General features: G+C 44.4%; 1 protein-coding gene across 6 annotated transcripts; it reads right to left on the reverse strand.

The window, feature by feature from the left end:
• Positions 1-655: 655 nt before the first annotated feature.
• On the reverse strand, positions 656-12,413 carry ZNF3 (zinc finger protein 3). Of its 6 annotated transcripts, none has more exons than XM_036280220.1 (6): positions 12,304-12,413; positions 11,192-11,266; positions 7,351-7,486; positions 6,165-6,256; positions 5,749-5,875; positions 656-3,602 (listed from the first exon to the last, which is right to left on the reverse strand). In XM_036280220.1, exons 3-6 carry the CDS (start codon positions 7,403-7,405, stop codon positions 2,533-2,535), a joined length of 1,344 nt encoding a protein of 447 aa, XP_036136113.1. In that variant the 5' UTR covers positions 7,406-7,486; positions 11,192-11,266; positions 12,304-12,413; the 3' UTR covers positions 656-2,532. The 6 variants fall into 6 exon arrangements, with proteins under 6 accessions (XP_036136113.1, XP_036136115.1, XP_036136112.1 ...); XM_036280222.1 differs by lacking the exon at positions 12,304-12,413 and adding an exon at positions 12,108-12,209 and having other exon boundaries at positions 11,192-11,262; XM_036280219.1 differs by lacking the exon at positions 12,304-12,413 and adding an exon at positions 12,108-12,197.
• Between the last annotated feature and the right edge of the window lie 2,103 nt (positions 12,414-14,516).

Here is a 14,516-nt window from a genome sequence, read left to right on the forward strand (position 1 = left end):
GGGAGAGATCGGTACCACACAGGTAGACTTAAAACTTATTTGCATAGAATTGTGGACACCTTGGAAGTAAATAGGTTCTAAGGCTAATGGCAGAAAAGAAAACAAACGGGGATCATATATAATTAGAAACTGAGTAAAGAAGAATCATGATGGGAACAGGAATAACGAGGGAATCCAGTGAATAAAATGTTATGGAAGCAGTTTCAAAATTTTTTAAAAACATTTTTTATCTAATAGTCCCAATCAATCTCAGGTATGTGAAGGGTTCAGCATCTGGGCAGAGAAGGGGTTGAAGGGGTTTAGGGGTCTTTCCCAGAGCTCCACATTAAGTGGCCATACTCAGACCTACCCCAAACTGCATTAGAAACAAGCAGCCTACTGTGGATACTTCATGGTCTATACTTTGAGAAACAATCTGCAAGTATGTGATGAATGTCAGAGATGAGTCAAAACAATGAGTTTCATTATAGCTTTAAATTAAAAACACACTTTGGCCAGTGTGACTGTTGGCTGAGTGTCATCCCATGCACCAAAAGATTGCTATTTCAATTCCCAGTCAGAGCACATGCCTGGGTTATGGGCTTGATCCCCAGTAGGGGACAAGCAGGAGGCAGCTGATCAATGTTTCTTTTATATCAATATTTCTCTAAAATCAATAAAAACATATTTTAAAAAATTAAAAACATATTAGGTAAAAATGTGATCCAAAATTTTTCAGATGCTAGTTCTAGACATTTTCTCATCTTCTCAATTATACTTTCAACTCAGCCTCCTCCATGACTATAACATACTCTCACCAATAGTTAAACTAAGAAATCTAAATATGCCCATTTCTACCCAACATTCAAACATGCTCTTGTCAGGGACCATCATACCCTGTAACACCTTTCTAGTTTTAGTTGCTGGGCTTTTTTTTTTTTAATCCTCACCCAAGGGAATGCTTGGAAGGAGGAAGAGATAGGAAGGGGGACAGGGTAGACCAATGTGAGAAACATAGCTTGGTGGTCTTCTGTGTACTCCCCAACTGAGAATCAAACCTGCAACACAGGTATGTATTCTCACCAGGAATTGAACTGGCAACCCCTTTGGTGCACGGGATGACAACCAACTGAGCCACTCTGGCCAGGGTAGTTGCTGATTTTAAGTATCATACCACACAGAATGATATGCAGAAGAAAGAAAAAAAAAACAAACTACATGTGGATATAAAGGGGGAGATTGTGTAAATGATTGAATAGTCTGGGGTAGTATCTAGAATAATGTAACATGAGTCTTGAAGGAAACAGGTCACACGTTTACGACTAAGAGAGAAATGCTTGGCTGTAAAAACTAAGATTTTTTAGAGATTCCACTTACAGTCACTGTTTCCTTTTTAAACTAAAAAAAAACGTGGCCCCTACACAAAAACACACTCAATCTCTCCTTCTGAAAAGCTATTCTGTTTAATAGTGCACTTCATTTATGCTACAGGATGAGCAAGATTGGGAAAACATAATGAGAAGTCATCCTTTCAGCTGGGAAAACTCAGGAGCTCCATCTTAACGCAGCAAGGAGCCCTAACGCCAGGATCAGGCCAGAGCCTTCCTTCTCTGGGCTTTGCTCTTTGTTTGCATTCATACTCTGCTGTTGAAGCTGAGATGGGGTCAGGAGAGGTCTGTCATAGGTGACAGAGGGCAGGGCAAGTTGGCTGAGTGAGCTCCTTAAAAGCATCCTTAGTCATTATGGGTTTGGATTAAATCACTTTTTATCACAGCAGTGGTGAGAGGAAATGGGAGAAAAGCATAAAGAAAACAGGCCAATGCTAAATGCTTTTGATCCACTTCCTCATATTAGACTCATCAGATGATTAGATGGATTTCTCAATTAGTCCTACCTATTATAACAGGGAATGACTAGGGGTTCTCCAACAAAATTACCAGACTGTTCTCGGAAACTTGGTCTTGCTGCTCCAAAAGCCATAGCCACCAATGTAAACCTCTCTTGCCCCTCCTCACCCCCAATCAAAAAACAAATCCCCCAGCACCATGTTTCCTTATCAAAATTTAAAGCTGGATTAGGAATAGTGGCTTTCAAATATAGCCTCCTTCCCTTTCTTAGCAAGTAACAGGATCCAGAACCCTTTCCACTGCCTTCTGTGCTGACTATACTGACTCCCAACTAGAGGAATCTTTAGAACTTTATTCCTACTGTGCTTCCATCCCCACCTTGGTAAGAAAGTCTCCCTTGGTGTGAGGAGTATGGTCTAGTGCAAACTCCCTTCCATAGTGGAAGGTGACTGGTCCCAGAGCTTCCCTCTATTTCCAGCACTTAATCTGCTGCTTGCCTAATTTTTCAAGGCTATTATCATTCCTGGGGAAACTGACTAGGCGGCTTATCACTGTGCCAGGATGATTCGCCAAATTTGCCCCATTCTCTAAAGTGAAAGGTTTGCACCAGAAGGGACACATCCTAAGCTGTTCATACTTTTATAGTATGGCAGGAGGAGCTCTTTAGACTCAGTGGAAGTGAGAAAAACAGGTGTGTGTCTCTCTTTCATGTAGACTCTCTGATATTTAATTCAGCAGTAACTCTGAGAGAACTTTTGCTCATCCCCATTACGTTCAAAGGCTTCTCTCCAGTGTGAATTCTCTGATGGCGAACAAGAGCTGAGCTATACCTAAAGGCTTTCCCACACTCACTACATTCATAGGGATTCTCCCCTGTGTGGATTCTTTGATGTTGAATAAGGCCTGAACTATAGGTAAACTTCCCTCCACATTCCATACATTCATAGGGTTTCTCTCCAGTGTGGATTCTCTGGTGCTGATAGAGGTGTGAGCTCTGGCTGAAAGCCTTCCCACACTCATTACATTCATAGGGCTTCTCTCCAGTGTGGATTCTCTGGTGATGAATGAGGGTGGAGCTCCTACTGAAGGCCTTCCCACATTCGTTACAAGCATATGGTTTCTCTCCAGTGTGGATTCTCTGATGATGAGTAAGGGTGGAGCTCCAGCTAAAGGTTTTCCCACACTCGTTACATTCATAAGGTTTCTCTCCAGTGTGGATCCTTCGATGTAGAATGAGAGCAGAGCTACAACTGAAGGTCTTCCCACAATCATTACATTCATAAGGTTTCTCTCCAGTGTGGATTCTCTGATGCTGAATCAGATGTGAGCTCTGGCTGAAAGCCTTCCCACATTCACTACATTCATAGGGCTTTTCCCCAGTGTGGATTCTCTGATGTTGAATAAGGTCTGAAGTTCGATTAAAGCTCTTGCTACATTCATCACACTTATGGGGTCTGTCTCCCACAGGAAGTCTCTGATGTGAAATAAGGTTAGAACTCACAGTAAAGCTGTTCCCAAAATCATTGTATTTCTCACTTCTCTCTCCCATGGGGGTTAGCTTTTCCTCAACTGTTACTTGACCAAAATCTTGTATCTTCCTATGCAGTCTTTCTCCAGAAGAATTCTCCAGCTGCCTCTTTAGACTGATTTCTTTTTCATAGGCTTCTTCAAACTTAAGACCCTGAGAAATATCCTTTTGGAATCTTCCCAATAGCACCCCATGTGATCCTGTATCTTCAGAAATTTCTTGATCATGCTCAGTTCTGGTCTCACCATCTGGCACAATACAAAATACAAACATCACTGTGCCTTGTGGAAGAAACAGGATAATCATGTGCATGTCTCTTATCTGCCCAGGTTGTGTGTAGCTAAGGCAGAATAAAAGAAGAGGAAACAGGAAAGGAGAAAAGCAGGAAGCAAAATCAAGAAAACAGCTGGAAGCACAGAGAAAGTTGGATTGTAAGGAGAATGGATCAGGCAGAGGCAGGGAACCAAAAATAAAAGAGGAAGGACATGGTTTTTTAATAAAGTGACAAAGTCCTCGGAGAGGTTAAAGACTGTAGAAATAATTTGGAGATGGTGACTACCAGAACCGTTTAAGAAAAGTGGGGAAGGTGCCCTGGCCGGTTTGGCTCAGCGGTTAGAGCGTCAGCCTGCGGTCCAGAGAGACCCGGGTTCGGTTCCCGCTAAGGGCACGTACCTCGGTTGCAGTTTGTCCCCGGCCCTGGTTGGTCGTGCGGGTGGCAGCCACTCGATGTGTCCCTTTCACATCGATGTTTCTCTCTCTCTCTGTTCCTCTCTCTCCCTCCCACTCTACCCGAACAAAAACTGGTAAAATGTCCTCGGGTGAGGATTTAAAAAAAAAAAAAAAAGAAAGAAAAGAAAAGTGGGGAAGGTGAAGAGAAACAGTAGCAGAGAAGGAAGGAACACCAAGGTTGAGGTCACTAGTGACCCCTATACATCCCTAGGTGAAAAAAACACGTTTGTAGCTGTGCTACACATGTCAAATCCATGGAAACAGGCAAAAGACAGAGTTAGAGTTAGTCCATCTCTAGGCCTTAGGCCTAAAAGGTTATGCTATGATGTGAGGATATGTAAATAATTTCTATATTTGATGTTCCTATTTTCACAGTCTTGAGGTTTCTAAAGGGAACCTCATGTACAGAGAACAAGTATAAAGGGTCTAGATATCAGCATTTTTAGTCTGTCAATATTTTAAAAGGTAAATATAGGGCATTGAGTATTAGGGACAGATATAGCTATTTTCCCCTCATCTGAACAGGTATCTTTCAGAAGCTCTCTGTTTTCAATTCCCTTCAAACCCAGGACCATCGACTTCCTCAGCCCAGAGATCATGTTAAAATACAGAAATGAGAATCCTGCTCATGGAAAAAGACATCAGAAAAGTTTTATCCTGCTCATATCAAGCAGTCCCAGAGCTCAATCCCAGACCCAGGATCTGCAGGGGATAGGCAGGAAATGTCAGAGAGGTCTCAAATGGGAGTTAGGAAGACCCTCTGGCACTACTCAGGAAAATGTTCTCACTACAAGTAGGTGAGGGAAAATGAATTGACAGTCCACAGACTAAAGATTAACCTGTTCCCTACAACAGGTTAAAATTTCTACAAAAGCAGTGGTTGCTCGAGGTCATGAACAAAGCAACAAGTCCCTAGAGATAGTCCATCAGAGAAGGGGAGGAGACAGAATCCCAGAATGTTCACTTGGGCACAGAATAGTACCTCACACTTTCAGGGATCCCAATATGCTAATCTTTTGGAAAAGTCTCTGGATTATATGTTAAATTCTATCCTCACCCGAGGATATTTTTCCATTTTTTGTACAGATAGAGTGGGAGGGAGAGAGAGGAAGGGAGAGAGAGTGAGAAACATCGATGTGAAGGGACACATCGAGTGGCTGCCACCCGCACGACCAACCAGGGCCGGGGACAAACTGCAACCGAGGTACGTGCCCTTAGCGGTAACCGAACCCGGGTCTCTCCAGACCGCAGGCTGACGCTCTAACCGCTGAGCCAAACTGGCCAGGGCTGTTAAATTCTAATAACATGGAAAAAAAGTACCATATTTGGACTTAGAAAACCAGGGCTCGAGTTCTGCCACTAACCAGCTAGAGGACTGTGTGTAAAACATTTAAGACCTCTGACCTCTCTTTCTTCCCCTATGAAATGAGGGTAATTCTAGCTACCTCAATTGCTGTGTGACTGTGAGGATTAAATGAGACAGTACATATGAAACCTCTTTATAAACTGAAAAGTAGTGTAAGGATGAAAGTTACTGTTATTGTTAGAATTCTCTGAGTCTAAGTCAATCCTTAGTTAATTACTATCACTAACTCAACTGTTACTAACAAACAAGGAAGCAAAGAAATGCCAAGGAAGTTTTATTGAGAAAGCATAATTCCTTACCCAAGGAGAACACATTCCCATAATTCTCCAGCATCACATCTCTATAGAGATCCCTTTGAGCAGGCTCCAAACGCTTCCACTCCTTCCGGATAAAGTACACAGCTACATCCTCAAACGTCACCAACTCCTGAAACAACATGTTCCTGCATGCAATTTCAGAGTGGGGGTGGGATTGGCAGAAACAAAAAAATAATTTGGGATAGGGTTGAATAATACATTTTTGGGAAGTTGGGGAAAGGAGATTAGGGTGGAGAGAGATAAAAAGTCCAAGAAAGAAAGGTCCATTACTCAGCAGGAAAGGACCACAGTCCCGATGGAGTGAATTGTGATTGGGACACTGAAAATGGGATGTTACTACACCCAAAATGTCTACAAAATGGGAAAGAAAAAGAAGATTAAGAGGAACCACAGCTTACCTGGGACTTGGCCTTCAGGAGTGCAGCTGCCAACACCTCATCCCCCAGACTGTCCTTGTTAGAAAATGCAGAAACTTTTGGGGAAGGAAGAGCTGAGGACAATAAAATGGTCTATGAGTGAGTCTATCTACTGCTATCTGACCTCCCAACCTACAGAAAACTTATAGGTTCCTGGGACAACCTGGGACCCACTCCTCTGACATTACTAAGTTCACTTCCTCTGCAGCTACTAAGGGTACTTATATTAGGCACATTTAGTGTGGGTCTTTCCTAAAGAGAGATGTCTAAAGCCCTGTTGATTCTTGCTCTTTACCCAGCCATGTCCTTTCTCTCTAGTCACTCTACTTTCAATGAAATTTGCCCAGTCCTATAGTAATGAGTGTGTTCTTGTCCATTCTCCCAAGCTTGGCCAGAAACAGGCTGTCCTGCTCATATCCCTTCCATCATTCTCCACATCTCAACTCAAACTACTGCATGAAGTTCTTAGACCAGAGGAAAACTAGGAGCTTCACCCCATCCTTAACTGAAGACATAACGCTCATAGCTGTTCTCCATCCCCAAGTCAAAGTTATAAATGTCAAAACACTACATTTCCTGTTTCTGTACTTGATCACCTATCTTTTTCTGTAATTTTAAGGTCAACATTATTATCCCATAGAGACTTGAAATCCCCAGAAACTAAATTCTGCAGAATCACCAAAACAAAAAGGTCCTTGAATACTTTTTCTCACAAGCAAGGGAATAAGACCCACTAGGAATGAAACTGGCTCCAAAGTCATAAAAGCAGTCTATAAAAGCAAAACACAAATACTTTTGTGGCTTCCTATCCATTTTATTCTTTTGCTTATGACCAACAAAACAATTTCCAAGAGCCTCTTCTAAGCACATTGTCCTAAAGGGCACAAACCAGGACTATGAAGCTGGCTGCGTCAAAGCCCTTGGAAAATGGAATTTGGTGACTGTCACAGTTTTCTTAATTCTGCACAAGGAACCCACATCCCTTAAAAATGCCCGAGCTATAAAACCTATCAAGCTATACATTAATCTCCACTTGGCTGTGAGTTATTGAATGGTAAGAACTATGTCTTAACGATGTCCTGGATTCTAGCGGTTTTGCTAGTGCTTGAGATTTTAATAGATGGCTGCTGAATAACTGAATAAGATAAATGAATCCCCTATTCCTTACCACTCTCAAGCAGGACCTGAGGTTCCTGAGATGCACAATCAGCCTGAGTTTCCATGGGTAAGGCCAAAAGCTCCTGTCTCTGGTCTTCTATTTGTAGACTTGGCAGGAAGCAGGTTTTGATAAGAATGAGGAAGCACTTCAGAAGCAAAAGTTCAAGGTTCAAAAATTAAAAAACAAAACACAAAAAACCCACCTCCTGAATACAGAGAGGGGAACTAGCATTTTAGTTAGTACCTAGGAACTACAAGAGGAAATGCAGTAACTGGGGCTAGTCTTCAAGACCGTGGTGAAAATATTCCCACTCCCTGTAATGAGATTACATGAGAATCACCAAAAGGGCCCAAGTTCTTTGATAATATCCCACCTTTGGCTCCCTACACACAATGAGGAATATTTATAACAACAAAAAGTGGAAAATACCAGTGCCAAACAATGACGTTAAAAGAATGAAATACTAAACAACTACCAAAATGAAAAATATCTGCACTGACTGGTTTGGCTCAGCAGTTAGAGCATCAGCCTGCGAACCAAAAAGTCGTGGGTTCGATTCAGGTCAAGGGCACATACCTTGATTGTAGTTTGTCTCAGGCCCTGGTAGGGGTCATGTGGGAGGCAACCAGTCAATGTGTCCCTCTCATATCGATGTTTCTCTCTCTCCCTCTCTTTCCCTCCCTCCTACTCTATCTGAAGACAAATCGAAAAATATCCTTGGATGAGGATAAAAAAAAACAGAAAGAAAGAGAAATATCAAAATAAAGTGAAAAAAAGAGAGTGCGCATATACACTGCAAAATGTGTATGCATCAAGCACATTTTAAGACTATTTGGGATAATGCAGAAAGCTATTTGTTTATAGAGAAGAAAAAATACCTTCATAAACATAGTAATTAGTAGGAGAAAAAAAACTTAATTAGGTTTCTAGCTGTTATATTAAATTTAGGTGTTATCCTTAGAGGAAAAAGGACCATGAAATAGCACCCAAAACCAGAGATCAGAGAAATTTAATGAGTTCTCTGTCTCTCATTTCTTTTTTTTTTTATCCTCACCTGAGGACATTTTTGCATTTATCTCCAGACAGAACGGGAGGGAGAGAGAGAAGAAGACAGAGAGAGAAACATCGACATGAGAGATACGTTGAGTGGTTGCCGCCCACACAACCCCAACTGGGGCCAGGGACAAACTGCAACTGAGGTACGTGCCCTTAGTGGGAACTGAACCTGGGCCTCTGTGGTCCACGGGCCGATGCTCTAACCGGTGAACCAAACTGGCCAGGGCCTGTCTCTCATTTTTAAAAACCTGGGGGAACAACATCTATCTCACAGAACTAGGGCAAACAGTTCTATTAAATTAAATAATTAATATGAATTATTCCTCCCATTCCTCTCTTTTCTTTCTTTCTTTTTTCTTTATTGATTTTAGAGAGAGAGAAAGGGAGAGGGAGAGAGAGAGAAACATCGATGAGAGAGAACATTGGCCACCTCCTGCATGCTCTACACTGGTAATTTGACCCACAACCTGGGCATGTGCTCTGACTGGGAATCAAACCAATGACATCTTGGTGCATGGGTCCATGCTCAACCACTAAGCCACACTGGCCAGGCCCACCCATTCCTTTCTAAAATTGTTTTCAGCTTTCAGTCCCAGTCAAAGGTGTAACATTGTTGAGGAACTTGGGCCCTTTTTGTTGTCCACCTGAGTTTCATCACAGGGACTAGGTGTATATATTCACCTGAATCTAAAAGGCTAGTCCCAGTTGCTTTCCTCTCACTGAGAAGGTAGCAGCCAACTTTCTTTTTAATCTCCCTTCTTTCCTAATACATTTCCTTGGGTCAGAATATAAGTCCCTGAAGCAGGGACCAATACTTTTTTAAAAACATGAGATTAATGCCCTGGCCGGTTTGGTTCACCGGTTAAGAGTATTGGCTTGCAGACCAGAGAGTCCCAGGTTCAGTTCCCACTAGGGGCATGTACCTCGATTGCGGTTTGTACCCAGCCCCAGTTGGGGTTGTGTGGGTGGCAACCAACCGGTCGGTATCTCTCTCACATTGATGTTTCTCTCTCTCTCTCTTACTCCCTCTCTCCCTCCCGCACTATCTGAAAACAGATGCAAAAATGTCCTCGGGTGAGGATTAAAAACACCAAACAAACAAACAAACAAAAAAACAAACAAACAAAAAAAACTACGAGAGTACTGATTACTGTTTCTAACCCTATTAATGTCCCTATTCCCCAGATGCTACAACAATCAAAAGAGATCTGTTTTCTGTGGTTCTAGTCAATAAAATGTAACAATACTTAGACTAAGGTTTGGATCTCAAGTAAAAGTTTTCATTTCAAGAATCAGCAGATCTAGGCCCTGACTGCGTACCTTAGTTGGTTAGAGTGTCATCCCAATATGCTAATATTTTGTGTTTGATCCACGGTCAGGGCACATACAAAAAGCAACCAATGGCCCTGGCCGGTTTGGCTCAGCGGTTAGAGCGTCGGCCTGCGGTCCTGAGAGACCCGGGTTCGGTCCCCGCTAAGGGCATGTACCTCGGTTGCAGTTTGTCCCCGGCCCTGGTTGGTTGTGCGGTGGCAGCCACTCGATGTGTCCCTTTCACATTGATGTTTCTCTCTCTCTCCCTCCCACTCTACCTGAACAAAAAATGGAAAAATGTCCTCGGGTGAGGATTAAAAAAAAAACAAAAAACAAAAAGCAACCAATGAATGCATAAATAAGTGGAACAAATTGATGTTTCTCTCTCACTCTTTCCTTCTTCCTCTCTCTCTGAAATCAATCAATAGAAATTTAAAAAACCAAACAGATCCAGAATAGATGCAGGAGCCACCAAAGCATCCTTATACTTAGGCAAGAGCAAAGAAAAAAAAAAACCACCCTGGATTTTGTCTATGCCCGTCTTTATCTGTTCATTTGCTCATATAACAAACATCTGTTGAGTGCCAACTATATTGCAAAGCACTATTGAAAGGAGTAAAAAACCAGGAATGCAAACGTAATTGCTTCATCACAGTCTGTTGCATTCACATAAGGCATAAAAAGGGGAGAGACTGTCTGAGAGCCACTGAGAGTTCAGAGAACTCTTATCTTTGGGTAAAAAAAGCAGTGCCCATCCAGTTTGTCTCAGTGGTTGAACGTCGACCCACACACCAAGAGGTCATCGGCTCAATTCCAGGTCAGGGCACATGCCCAGGTTGTGGGCCAAATCCCCAGTGGGGGGGGCATGAAGGAGGCAGCCAATCAATGTTTTCTCTCACCGATGTTTCTAAAATCAAGAAAGAAAAAAAAAGCGGTATAAAATGTCCACCACCACTACCATTACAGTGAAAAGCACTGAATCAGGCATGAGCCAGGCCCACAAGCTCGAAGTGGGTAACATACCCTCTTGCCACTAACACTCTCCCAGCTGGGTCCCTTTAAACTATATCTCAGACCCAGCTATCTCTTTGTTCCTATCAATCAACTTTACAATTTCCAGGACTGTTTATAAGCAGACATCCCCAACAAATCAGCTCTCAGTCCAAACTTTCCATAGAAAGGAAAATCAGAGGCTCTGGACTCCAAAGAAAAAAAGCAATGCTCTCTCCTCACAGACGGGTTAACCAAAGCTGGAACTCAAAGGCATATTGTTGAGAACAAGTCCCCAGTGTCTGGATCAGTAAACAATGTTTCTCATAGAAAGAAAAATCTCCATTGTGCTCCCACAGCTTCAGGTGCAGGCAGGCCCTTCCCCTGCTCCACTGCCAACCCCTCTCCCTGGAGCTGCTTCTGGGGACTGAGAAAGATGACCTGGTGGTGAAAATGAATCATGGAAAGCTTTACCTGCTGGATTCTTTCCTACCTTCTTTGGAGTTATCTCTAGAAGGCCAGAGCAGCAATTATTGGAAGCCTCAGTTCAAGTTCCCGGGAATTCTGACTTTAATTGATGCCAACGATGTATGATTAAGGAAAAAAAAAAAGAATTTAAAACACTCACATAAACTTCACTTCTAATCTAGTTATTTATAGATAAGGGGGAAAACAAGAGACCCATGCTAAAGAAAATACCAATTAAGACCACAACTGATATTTGTGTTGCACTCCTTTAGAAGCTGAAAGGGAACTCGAAGTTCTCCAGGTCAACCTCCCACTCAGTGTAAGAAACGCCTTCTCAAGTTCCTAACATTGTCAGCTCACTTACTAATATGTCAAAAGCGGATCAAATCTGGGACCTAAAACAGTTGCAAATGGGAGTTAAATGCAGTTGTACCACTCCTCATAAAAGACTCGACTCACAGGGCGCCTGCGGATTATTCCTGTAATCTGACCTAGTTTTCTAACTACCACACTTCGAAGAACTCATTCTCTGATCCTAACACCCAGGAAAGTAAAACAGACCTGTTCTGCTGCGGGCGCGAAAAACTGTGTGATCCTCAACTAAAAGCGTCTTGGGGAACTACCAAATTAGCGGCGCTGTTTTAAAGAGAGGGCCCTTCTACAGCCATAGTGGAACTTTTAAGTGCTCGAGCTGGGCGCTAAATCACAAATATCTGAACCGGAGTCCCTTTCCTGCCTCCCACGCAGGGTAGAGCTTAGGGGAGGGGCGTCCCTGGGAAAAAGGAGCCGGGGACCCGCTACGGATGAGGGAGCGGCGCCTTCGGCACCCTGCTCCGGGCGGGCCTGGGGACGCCACGGGCCGCAGCGGCACGGACACAACCCCCTTCCCCGGTGACCACAGCCCCCGTCTCACCGCGAGTCCCGAGGGCGGCCGGACTCACCCTGGGGGCAGGGAGGGAAGACTTGGGGGGGCCGGACACGGACTAGGCCCCGTTGGACACTGTCACGGACCCACACACCGGGGACAGAACAAAGAACGGAAGCTCCCTCCGTTTCGCTTCCGGGTCAGTCTTTTTTTTTTTTTTTTCTCCTCCCCCCCCGCCCCCATGCCCACCTCCCTCCCCGCCCCATTCCCACCTGTTTTCTCTAGGAAAATTGGGAGGTCTCCGCCTCTCGGTGGTTTACTGGCTCCAGGCCCCTGTCGCGCCGCGAGGGCGAAGGACTTAACGCAGACGGGCAGTCGGATCTCACGCCTCCTCTCGCCGCCGAACAGCGCCCCCTGCTGGCCGGACGTGTCGGGACGCCGCTCACCTCCACCTCAGGGCGCATGCTCAGGAGCCCCTGGCCCAGGCGGACGCGAGATGGACGTGGGGGAAGTGGTGTGGACTAGCTCCGCTCCGCACACGGTCCCCGGAGGGGCAGGCAAGGGCGGAGTACAACGCCCAGCGACTGAGCGACACGGATACCGAGCCGAGCTGTAGTAAACTTTGGAAGGAGTCATCAATGTAAAAAATTCAACCTTATTTTGAATTAAAGTTACTTAAGAAACTGTCTATGCAAGAACACTCTGACTTCTCTGTGCACCCCACCCCCACCCCCCGCCCCAAGCAGGAGATCGGTCTCCCATGTGAAGGTGCCCTTCTTGCTGCTAAAGGAGAAGACACTCTTATCTCTAGAGTTAGGGAAGGGGGCGGGGGAGGGCGCTTAAGGTAAAAACCTTGTTACTAATTTACTACCCAATCCCAAACTTTGTATAGATTAGATTCCTCACCATTGAGCATCCAAACCTGTTCTGTTGATGCTTCACAAATTTATTGTTTGTATAAAAAGATAGCTGGTCGCCCTGCCAGTTTGGCTCAGCGGTTAGAGCGTTAGCCGGTGGACCTATGAGTCTCGGGTTTGACACCGGTCAAAGGCACGTACCTCAGTTGGGATTTGTCCCCGGCCCTGGTTGGCTGGAGCGGGAGGCAGCGACTATGTGTCCCTTTCACGTCGATGTCCCCTGCCAGTCCATCTGAACAAAAATGGAGAAATGTCCTCTGGTGAGGATAAAAAAAAAAAAAGCTTGCCTATCATTTCTCTGACCATCTATGAGCTCCTGTGCCCACATTTTCAATTGTGTTTTCTCCTGTTAATCTGGCCTTATGTTAATTTTACTATTAGTCTAGTTGTAAGAACTCAAGAAGGGTAATGGGGGGGGGGGGGGAGGTGGATATCCCCTTTCCAACAGTTTCATGTAAAAATGCCCCCTCAAAATACTAAAATCTAAAGAAAACATTCCAGCCCATCAGAGAGTTCAGGTGAGGACAAACCTGCACAAGGGATGAGAGCAGAAAACACAGGGATATTACTGATCCAAGAAAATGGGAAGACCCGTTGATGTGATGAATATGTGAAATGTTTGAGGAAATGAGAGGCAAGGCTTAGTGGTTCACTCACCTACATTCATTCTTATGCCCTCATTGGAGGTATCCAGTCCTTATAGCATATATACAAAACAAACTCTTGTGATCTCATGAGTAACAAGAGCCCTCTTGATCCCCCTTAGAATCCTGCCTATTATTTGATCCCAATTTTTACTGCATCCAATATTTACAGTGCACCCACTCATCGCTCAGAAGGCAGCAGACCTTACTCTCAGTGACTTCAGTCTGAGGGCAATGGGCCTGTGAAATAAACCTAGACAGGCTGAAGAGACACAGGGCCATTGGGGAAGGAAGAAGAGTGATCAGGATTCTCTGAGGTGGCAAACACTGGAACTGGTCCTCTCCAGGCCTCCCCAACAAGCTTGAGCCTTGGGAAGTTGTGTGTGTGTGTGTGTGTGCGCGCGCGCGCGCCAAAAGGACTGATGCTAAGATTTGGGGCTAGATAATTATTTGTTGTGGAGCACTGTCCTGTGCATAGTAGTATTTTTTTTTTTAAAACCCTCACCTGAGGACATTTTTCCATTTATCTTCAGATGGAGTAGGAGGAGAGAGAGAGAGAAACATCGACATGAGAGAGACACATTGATTGGCTGCCTCCCACACGACCCTGACCAGGGCTGGGGACCAAATTGCAACTGAGGCATGTGTCCTTGAGTGGAATCGAACCTGCGACTCTTTGGTCTGTGGGTTGATGCTCTAACAACTGAGCCAAACTGGCCAGGGCCATAATAGGATTAAAATTTTTCCCTGCCATGGCCAATTTGGCTCAGTGGTTGGAGGCAAAGGTCCAGTGGTCAGCCTGAGGTCCAGAGAGACCAAGGTTCGGTTCCCACTAAGGGCGCGTACCTCCATTGCAGTTTGTCCCCGGCCCTGGTTGGGTCGTGTGGGTGGCAACCACTCGATGTGTCCCTTTCACGTCGATGT

Source organism: Molossus molossus, unplaced genomic scaffold (genome assembly GCF_014108415.1).
Source record: "Molossus molossus isolate mMolMol1 unplaced genomic scaffold, mMolMol1.p scaffold_m16_p_3, whole genome shotgun sequence".
NCBI lineage: Eukaryota > Metazoa > Chordata > Mammalia > Chiroptera > Molossidae > Molossus > Molossus molossus.